Source organism: Centruroides sculpturatus, unplaced genomic scaffold, assembly GCF_000671375.1.
Source record: "Centruroides sculpturatus isolate CEXI.00-Female unplaced genomic scaffold, Cexi_2.0 scaffold1171, whole genome shotgun sequence".
In the NCBI taxonomy this organism is placed as follows: Eukaryota; Metazoa; Arthropoda; class Arachnida; order Scorpiones; family Buthidae; genus Centruroides; species Centruroides sculpturatus.
Window position 1 is genome coordinate 266484 of NW_019385411.1, and position 10190 is coordinate 276673.

At 29.3% G+C, this 10190-nt stretch overlaps 1 protein-coding gene across 1 annotated transcript; it reads right to left on the reverse strand.

Moving 5' to 3' along the window:
* Nucleotides 1-2706: 2706 nt before the first annotated feature.
* On the reverse strand, nt 2707-10150 carry LOC111638675. Its single transcript, XM_023384421.1, has 5 exons — nt 9944-10150; nt 9647-9751; nt 7256-7301; nt 2898-2992; nt 2707-2715 (listed from the first exon to the last, which is right to left on the reverse strand). The coding sequence occupies exons 1-5, from the start codon at nt 10058-10060 to the stop codon at nt 2707-2709; spliced, it is 372 nt and encodes a 123-aa protein (XP_023240189.1). The 5' UTR covers nt 10061-10150.
* Nucleotides 10151-10190: the final 40 nt, after the last annotated feature.

The following is a 10190-nucleotide window of genomic DNA, read 5'->3' on the forward strand; positions in this document are numbered from 1 at the left end:
ATAGATCATAATCACTCATAACAAGGTAAGCTCTAATATTTCCATAATCTTTTGCAATTTGTAAACATTCTGTGCCAACATCCAAATCATGACCAGAACACTAAAAAGTAAAAAATTTTAATATATAGAGGTGATTCAGAATAAAACTCTTTCATTTGATTCAGAATAAATCTGAATCAAATGAAAGAGTTGTCCCTTTATTGAAATAAATGCTTATTTTAAAGTCATCAATAGTTTCATTTCAAAAACTATAAAAAGCTATTTTTTCAAATTTAAAAAACAGTTATGTAAAACTTACTTGTTGTATCAAGGAAACTTCAGTGAAAATTTTAAAATCTTCAAGCACTTTCAAGCTATACACCATCACTAGAACAGTGGTTTCTGAAACTGTGGTCTGGGGACCTGAGAGGTCCATGAGATACTTGTCAGAGTGTCCACAGGCCCATTTTCTAAAAACACTGTTATTTTATCACTTAGCAAATATTTAAAAATATTATTTAAAGCTATATTAAGCTTTAAATGAAATGTGATAAATTTGTATATTATAACTTATATTAAAATGTTATATTTTAATGAATTTTAAAAAAAAAGTAGGTTCTTTTTATTAATTTTATAATTTATTAATTCTATTATTTTAACAAAATTTTTCCAAATAATGCAATTGAAAACTGTCTAAAAATAATATAAGATGCCTTAGTTACTTATTATTATTGCAGTTTATTAATTAATGACTAAAAGCTAACAGCTGAAATAGGGGATCTGCTAAAATATATTTCTAAAAGGGTCTGCAACCTGTCAAGGGTCTGCAAAGTTTTGAAGCCACTGAACTAGAGATATAAGAAATAGGCTTCTTGCTGATTTTATTTCTCAAGTTGACTTACAATAATAAAATAGCATGAAAGCACTTGAAGATTCTAAAAAACTTCACACTAAGTAATTTGAAGTGAATTTTGAGGAATTTCCTTAACAAGTATAGATATGTTGCTGATACAGTAATAGATTAATAACTAAAATCTATTTTGATATAAATAACTCCATTGTATGAAGAACATGAAACTCAGAAAACAAATGTTTGAAAAATTTTAGGATTTAGAAGTTGCCATCATTTCAGAAAAATAGAATATACAAGATGTTGGTGCAAGACATGTCTATACTCACTGAATACTGTGTTACTAGTATTAAAAGACTAAACACTAAGATATTTAAGCTATCTTAATAATCCATTAGTGGGCAAACAAATCATTTCAGTTGATGAAATGCTAATTTCAACATTGGTACGGAATTTTAACACTGAAAGGCAGTTTTATTTATTTAATGAACAATTATTGCCGTGAAGAATATATTTTTATTTATTTTGACTTTTGATTTATTAACATCACTGAATTTATAAGTAAGAAGTGTATTTTAGAAAACTGAAAGTTATGTTTCAAAATAATAAAACACTTTCAATCAATTAAATGAAACATAAACATTACAGGCAGTTTCAATGCAATTTTTCAGTTGGTTTATATGGCATGTTTTTGTAATGTGGTGTTCGGTAAGCAGCGGCTGGAATGAGTTGCAGAGCATTATTATTTCTATGATGAACAGAGAATATAAGTTCTGGAGATGTACGTATGTCTAAATCCAGGAAAGAAATTCTATTGTTTTCTTGTTCTTCAACAGTAAAATTAATTGAAGGATAAATGGAGGCTAATGTTTGAGTAAATTGAAGTAAGTTTTCATTAGAGCTATCCCACACAATTAACACGTCATCGACGTACTGTAGGTACATGAGAGGATACTGGATAGTTAGGGGGGCATTAAAAACATGATATTCTATATTTCTCATGACTAGTTCAGCGAGAATAGATGATAATGGAGAGCCCATTGACACCCCTTGTGTTTGTTTATATATTTTTTCATTAAATTGGAAATAATTGCTTTGAGTGACAAGACGAAGAGCTTCACGCAGGTGTAAAACATGTAATGCTGGATAATTAGAATTGAGGAATAGGGTATTTGCTAGCATGATGGCTCAAAATGTGGAACAGACGGATATAAAGAAATAACATCGACTTTATAAAGTTGGTAGAAACTGGAGGGAAGGTTTCCTAATTTTTGTAAGATGGTACGTTTGGCTTCAGTGGAGGCAGCTGTTACAAGCTCAGAATGTGAGATTAAAGACATGATATGTTTTGCTAGTGGAACTTCAAGATGGTACATGGGATGGGAACGTTTATTGACCAATGGTCTTAGCAGCCAAGACGGTTTATCGGTTTTGGCCTTGAAAAATAATCTGGGGCAGATGACATTCGACAGAGGATTAAGAGGACCAACTAGAGATTCTACAATTCCTGGTAATGCTATAAATTTGTGCGCTTTCCTTAAGACAGTGGATGTAGGATCTGGTTTTAGTATAATGGATTTGGAATATTTGAGGAACTCATTAGCTCTATCTAGGAAATCTAGGATATTTGAGGAACTCATTAGCTNGTATTTTATTCATATTTATTTATTTATTACATCACAAGTAAGAAGTGCCAGTTGGCTATTGATCTCCAGCTTCTGTTTAACAACATTCCAACAACAATAAAAATAAACATATAAAAACACGTAAAAAACCCAATACCATACATTTATTATTTCTTGTTCCTATATTAATTCAAACATTACATTCTATTTTTAAACTGTATTCTTTTATTCAATGTTGCTGTTAACTGAAGGTCAGTTAAACTGATTGAAAAAATTCTTAATTTTAATAAATATGTTGCTAGGATTATGAAGGTGATTTTTTTGTGTGTTATATAATTGTATATGATGTATAAAAACGTTAATATTAAATAGCAATATTACAAATTAATTTATCTCTAAAAATATAATTTTATATTTTCTTTAAAATATAAATTTAAATATACCTTTACATTCTTGAAAGTTTTGCTCAAATTACATTTTAGACATTCCAGAAAATCATTATTTACTCCATCTGTCTTAATAAAAATTTGTATTCCTTCTGAAATAAGATAAAATTGATTACTTGTTATTTAAAATTATATATAAATACTTTTTCTTTATTATATTATTGAATAGTTTACTTTTTTGTATAAGCTACAAGGTTTACACTTACTTGCATTTGATGTGTAAATCAGTTTTTCCACCCAATTTCACATTTGCTGAAACTGATTTTTTGATTTTATGTATTTATAAGGCTACTTTAATTCTGCTTTATGGTGTTTTAACTAACTTTGATGGCAATGTATCACAATATGTAATACATTACTGATCTGTCATTTTTATGACAATTTACAGAAATGGAATATGAATGAGACAGCAATTAAGACAGTGCTTTTCATACTTACAGTAATATATGTAACTCTACATACAATTACAATAACTGCAAGATAAAATTACCAAGTTGGGGTGCTGCTATTAGAAAAGCATTGAAAAACACTAAATTAGAGCCAATTACTTAATAAAATAAAGCAAAATTTATGCTTCTAAAAGAAAGACTAGGCTCAATATTGCAAAAAAAAAATCTATAATGGAAATAAAAACTTGAGAGATTTTCAAGGCTAATCCAGGGGTCGACAACCTTTTGAGTCGGAAGAGCCAAAAATTACAATTTACAAAATTTCAAAGTTTTTAAAGAGCCACAAAATTTTTTCTTGCCAACAATAAATAGTACTCGCATAAATAAAGTTTTTTGAAAAAAAAAAACTAATCTATTTATTCAGAATTGTCTTGCGTCGAAAGCGAATTAAATCTCATAGAAACATTTGACAACGGCTTTATTCGAGAGCTTCCGACGGACTGATGACAGTGACGATGCGTGTCACGGGGGAGGGGTGCAATGAAAAACGAGTACAAGTGGCTGAGAGATAGAATCGGTGCCTAATCCTCGTTAATCGATTCAGAACGATTTTAAATGGTTTTTTTTTTTTTTTTTGATAAAGTAAATAATATTTGCGTATGGAACTAAAGAGCCACAGCTTCACACCCAAAGAGCTGCATGTGACTCGCGAGCCGCAGGTTGCCGACCCCTGAGCTAATCCCATTAGTATCTAAAAGCAACAGTACATAATTTGCAGCAATTGCCAAAATTAATTATTTCAAAATAGAAGCAGTTTGGTCTTTTAGATGATCTGTCAATTTCAAGTAACCTCAAGTAACTCTCTTTCAAGTAAACTCAAGAATTAATTTCAAGTAATTAATTCAGCAGTATGTTTTCTTTTATAACTACTATCAAAAATGTTAAGAATGAGATCAATCCAACTTACTATTGTAAACCCACTTATTGACCTCACAGTTGTCACTTACAAAATGCAGTGTTTTTAGTTAAATCATGATTAAAAATTTGAACAGAAACAGAAAAGTTAAAATATTTTTGATTTGTTTTCATATATAAACAAATTGAAAATATTACCTCTCAAAACACGATTCATTAGTCAACTGTCAAACCAACTGTTGTATAATATTGAGCTATTTTCCACCAACTATAATTTTAATTACTAATTAATTTGTCCTAGAAGGAGTTGTTAGGTGCCATCTTGTATGAAATTCAATAATTATAATTTAATTAAATAATTTTAGAAAATTCTGGAAGAAAAGAATTGGTCTGGAGCAGGAGTTACTGGTTCAAGTCCTGTTCTGGGCCAATTCTTTTCTTCCAAAATATTTTCTTCCCTTCCTTGACTGACACTATAATTGCCATATCTGATTCCAGTTCCTATTTACCCAAGCAGACATCAAAATGGAGTATCTGTGGTGTGGGGCAACTGTTTGTCACCCAAACCTTAAGGGCCTAATCATTGGCTAGTACTACACAGGACAATAAAAACAAATCTCACTCTAATGTGAAGTAATGATTACAATAGATAACCCAGAAGTAGTGTAAGAAGTAATTTGGATTGCGGACAGCTGCAATTACAACTGCTGTAAACAGTAAGAGATGGGTGTCATTGACAACAACTAATTCCAAAATTGTCAGATAGCATGGATAATTGGATATTCCCAAGTGAACAAGTTGAGGATGGCAATCTTCAGCATCAGTTTTCTCTAAGAAATTGCAACTGGGTATCATATCATGGCTGCAAAGTTCCAAGTCTAAAAATTTGATAGAAATAATTAATGAACCAGCCTATATTCAAGCCATGTATTGTTCTAAGACATTCAACAATGTAATGGCTGGTAATACTTGAGTCAATATCTTGTATAAATCAAACCAAGATAGAACAAAGGGTGTGAGACTTTACTGAAACAACATCTTCCATATTAATGCAGCTGTATTAAAAAAGTTATAGTGATTACCAGCGTATTAAATAAGTCTTCATCAAATTCTTTCATTAGATGCTCTAATTTATCATCAACTTGCTGTATAGTACAAAAATGTCCTGAATATAGGCATCACTCCACTATCCACATTTGTTTGGAATCCATAATAGGCCTATCTTCTCTGCCATCTAGGCCATCTAAAGACTGGTAAAGATCCAAATTCTGGATCTAATCATCCTAGATGTAAACTTATTCAGAAGTGACTGCATTCCCCAAATTCACAATACCTGGAGCTGCTACCAAAAATGTCACAGAACACAGAATATAGTTGATTAAAATTTCAATTAACAAACATGAACTATTTGGATTGGTATTGTGCTTTTTGTCCTTCTATTTCTATAATTGAATAAGTGAGCACTAAGTTTTGGCTCTCAGGAAGATTTATCTCACACTATTGATGCAGTAAGAGAAATCACAGAGATGGGTGAACCCTAGTTATTTTTTGTAACAATGGTATGCATTTTGGACAGTTGATCTGTCTCTCTTCATCCATTCTTATTACAAATTATGAGTTACAGATATGTGATTTATAATTATAAAACCATGTCTTCAGATCTGACAAATTCTTTAAAATTAAATAATTTATGCATGCACCTTCTGTTCATTTACCAATGCAATTGCCTTACTTCTTTGAATTCTTACAGACATTTTATTTATACATTGTATAAACATCTTTGGTGATTATAATTATTGTTTAATTAATGAAGTAAAGATATGCGATTTCTCCTACTGAATCAATATTATGTAATAAGTCCTTCTGAGCAGTGCTGCATTCGAGATTTAATCTTGGGGGAACCAAGTTGAATGGATAAAAAATTTTTTAATGCAAATGCAAATAAAATTCCCACTTTATGTAACTGCCAATTCATAAGTAATCTATATATATATATAAATGGACATGTATGTCCCTATATTTCACTTTTCCGCCAAAACTACACATCACACGTGAATGGTGTTTGTATGTGGTAGTAGCCCCAAGTCTCCATTCGTGCACCAGGGGGTTGCATCTCGATAGCTATAAGGGTGTGGGAGATATGGGCTTGAAAGTGGTTGAAAGTGGCTTTCTATTTCGAATATTGTTCGAATTTAATTCGAACAATATTTGAATTAAATTCAAACATAAAATTTGAATATTGGTTCGATTATAGAATGATTGTAAACGTTCCAGAAACATTGAAAATAGTTCGTTTGACTTGACGTGAACAGGAGACGTCCAGAAATAGAATCAGGACCAGGTCGCTAATTAGTCTGGAAACGGGGGACCTAATTCTTGCATTCTGTGAAAATGGGTAAGATTGGCTATAATGTAATTATCTTAATCTTCACTATTGTTACTTTTTGTCCACAAATAAAAACCCAGCGAAGCGGGTCCTCGCAGCTAGTATAGAAATATAAATGACAGAATATAAATAAAAAAACGAATTGTAATTAGGAAAATATTTTTGGAAAATTTACTAGGGTTTGTTTTGCTTTTACTTTGGAGGGTGCCATGTCCCCTTGGCTCACTCACTGGAAGCACCACTGCTTCTGAGAGCCAAAATTTATCACTCACATATTCAGTTATAAAAATTACCTAATTAATGCCAAAACAACAGAACAAAAAAAAAGGAACAAAACTTTGATAATTCACAATCAGAGAAAGTCCAATGCACTGAAATTTTCAAAATGAAACTCTTCTTCAAGCTTGTCAGAATCAACATATTTTGAAAATTAGTATGTATCATCCAATCAGGTTGACCCGTGTTTTACAAAATCCATGGCAACATAATAAATCAAAGTTCTTGCAAAAAATAAACGAAAAATAATTATAATGAAGTAAATGACAGCACAGCTTGCAATTAAATACATTTAAAAGAAGATATAACAATAAATAATACTAATTTGTGAATTTTTGTGTCTGTGTGCATGTTTATAAAAAGAAAGAAATAAAGAAAAAATGATTTACCTTTTAATATTCCTTCTGTAGCATATAAATCTTTTTTATAAGTTACCTATGTCATAAAAATGCAACTTTTTAAATTAATAATCAGAATAATTTTATTTAAAAAAAAAAAAAAACTGAAACATTGAAAAACTGTATCATTATCATATACAAGATTCATAATTTTAGAGAAAGTGAAAACAACATTATTTAAAAAAAGAGGTTTACAAGAACCTTACTTCATTTAAGGACTTGTTACATCAAGGAGAAAGCATATACAAAAACTAGAGGATGACAATCATTTTTCACATATTTATTGTAACACAAATTTGTATGCTAATTATTTGAAAAAGGATTGTTGTACTTTAGTTTTTGTGTATTCTTTATTGATGTAATAAGTCCTTAAATGAAATAAGGTTCTTGCAAACTATTTTTTAGAATAAGAAGCATGATCATAAGCAACATTATTTTCATATTGTATTTACACATTTCATTATCAACATTAACATATTTTAATTTCACTTTCTTAGAAATAAACAAGAAGAATATCTGACAAATAATAAAATAAAATGATTCTAGAATGATTTTTAATTTCAATAAACTTATTTGAAAATAAGAGTCAGCTTTGATTTTGATCACAGTCAAAATTTTGAAGAATCTGTAATTAGTTTTTCTTTGTATCAAATAAAAAGAAAAGAATATCACAAAATGTCAAAATTAAAGTTTCATAACTGGAAACAAAAATAAAATTTTATTACTGATAAAGAAATCTATAAACATAAAACAAGAAAAAAAATAATGTCTAGTTTAATTATAATATGTAGTTTCATTATCAAAAAATTTTAAACTTAAAAAAATTATAAGACTAAATTTTGAAGTTATAAATATACAATATAAGTTAGAATAGAAATAGAAATAATATATATATATTAATATCTAAACTTTTAAAAAATATATATATATTTTAAAAGTAGAGTTAGTGAGAGAAACAAATTAGTATTATCTAGGAAATACCAATATACATGACATTATAACATTATATTATATTCCAAATTGAATAAACTACTTTAATTATAGTTTAAATTATAGTTTAAGAGTTTAAAATTGGAAAATTAGAATAATAATAAAAATAAAAATGATTTTATATACAGTGATACCCCGAACTTACGCGATAGGTGGGACCGAGTGATAACCGCGTAAGTCGGGGTATAATTTTGCAATTTGTGTAAAATCCAAGTCGAATGTATGTAAGCTAATAAATGTTCTCGTTAATCTTATCTCGTCTTTTGATTTGTTCACGGTTACAAGAAATCACCACATAGAGTCTCTCAAGTCTCTGTAGATATAACAAACACAAAAATAAATAACACAAAATAAATTGTAGCTATGTGATGATTCCGCGTGATACGTCCGAACATGTAAGCTGAACAATAGTGTGGGGGAGTGAGTAATCAAGAGTTGTGTGGCGCTCAAACAAAAGACGAATCGACGAGATTTGAAAATTGCATAACTCAGAGTTCGCGTAAGTCGGGGTAGCATAAGTTGAGGTATTACTGTATATGATTGCAGGATATTTTACTTTTTAGACCCCAAGAATGATTTTCTGTCTTAATAACTTAAATAACTGAAATAACTTTTCCTTTAGGGCTCTCCAGCAATGCACATTCTTTTCGTCAACTGTAAATCTTTTACTGGCTGCACAATTTCCACTTTCTTCAGTGCACAATAAAACTTTTCTTTTGAATTCAGCATCATATGTAAACCATTTTTTCATTATTAGTGAGTATGGGTAATAAAAAAATTTTAAATTTGATTCTACACACCTGCTATCAAACAGCAACTGGATTAAATCAGAAAAGTGCAAACAGGGAACCATCGAATAAACTGCTATCAACGATAGTAATATTATGTGCATGCATAGAGTGTAAAGCAAAGACCTGATTGTTGGGGAGTGGGATATCGGCAAAAATAAGAAGTTAAAATATTTGCTTTAAATTTAAGCCACACCCTAATTTTATATCTTAAAAATTGGAATAAAAAGTGTGGTTTAAATTCAAAGTAATAAAGTATATTTATTATTTATCTTCTATATTGATATACAAATAAAGGAGTCAGGTTCATAAGCTTTTGTGTATTAGCTCCTCAGCCCTAATTAAGAGTATCAAATTCTAACTTATTGCCACAAACTAAATATAATAAACCAAATGATTGCTGAATTCATTTGGACTACTTTATTTACTTTAATATTTAATAATTAATAATAGCGGTAAATTAATCCAGAAATTGTTTGGCTTAATATAGGACTTTGAGATATTTACAAATTAAATATATTATCTGAATCATTTTGTTTATAAAATGTATTATTATTTAAACTGATTATATCAGTAAAATGAAAAATTAACTTTATTTATTTACCTTCCATAGATCATAATCACTCATAACAAGGTAAGCTCTAATATTTCCATAATCTTTTGCAATTTGTAAACATTCTGTGCCAACATCCAAATCATGACCAGAACACTAAAAAGTAAAAAATTTTAATATATAGAGGTGATTCAGAATAAAATATCTCAGTTTAATTAAATCTGAATCAAATGAAAGAGTTGTCCCTTTATTGAAATAAATGCTTATTTTAAAGTCATCAATAGTTTCATTTCAAAAACTATAAAAAGCTATTTTTTCAAATTTAAAAAACAGTTATGTAAAACTTACTTGTTGTATCAAGGAAACTTCAGTGAAAATTTTAAAATCTTCAAGCACTTTCAAGCTATACACCATCACTAGAACAGTGGTTTCTGAAACTGTGGTCTGGGGACCTGAGAGGTCCATGAGATACTTGTCAGAGTGTCCACAGGCCCATTTTCTAAAAACACTGTTATTTTATCACTTAGCAAATATTTAAAAATATTATTTAAAGCTATATTAAGCTTTAAATGAAATGTGATAAATTTGTATATTA

What these genes read in the sequence shown, in the direction of transcription:
- LOC111638675 (XM_023384421.1), bottom strand. Translation starts at nt 10,060, where the DNA reads ATGGACCTCTCAGGTCCCCAGACCACAGTTTCAGAAACCACTGTTCTA. An exon ending in AAGTTTCCTTGATACAACAA is followed by an intron (nt 9,752 to 9,943) that starts GTAAGTTTTACA and finishes TTTACTTTTTAG; the next exon opens with TGTTCTGGTCATGATTTGGA. An exon ending in TACAGAAGGAATATTAAAAG is followed by an intron (nt 2,993 to 7,255) that starts GTAAATCATTTT and finishes ATCTTATTTCAG; the next exon opens with AAGGAATACAAATTTTTATT.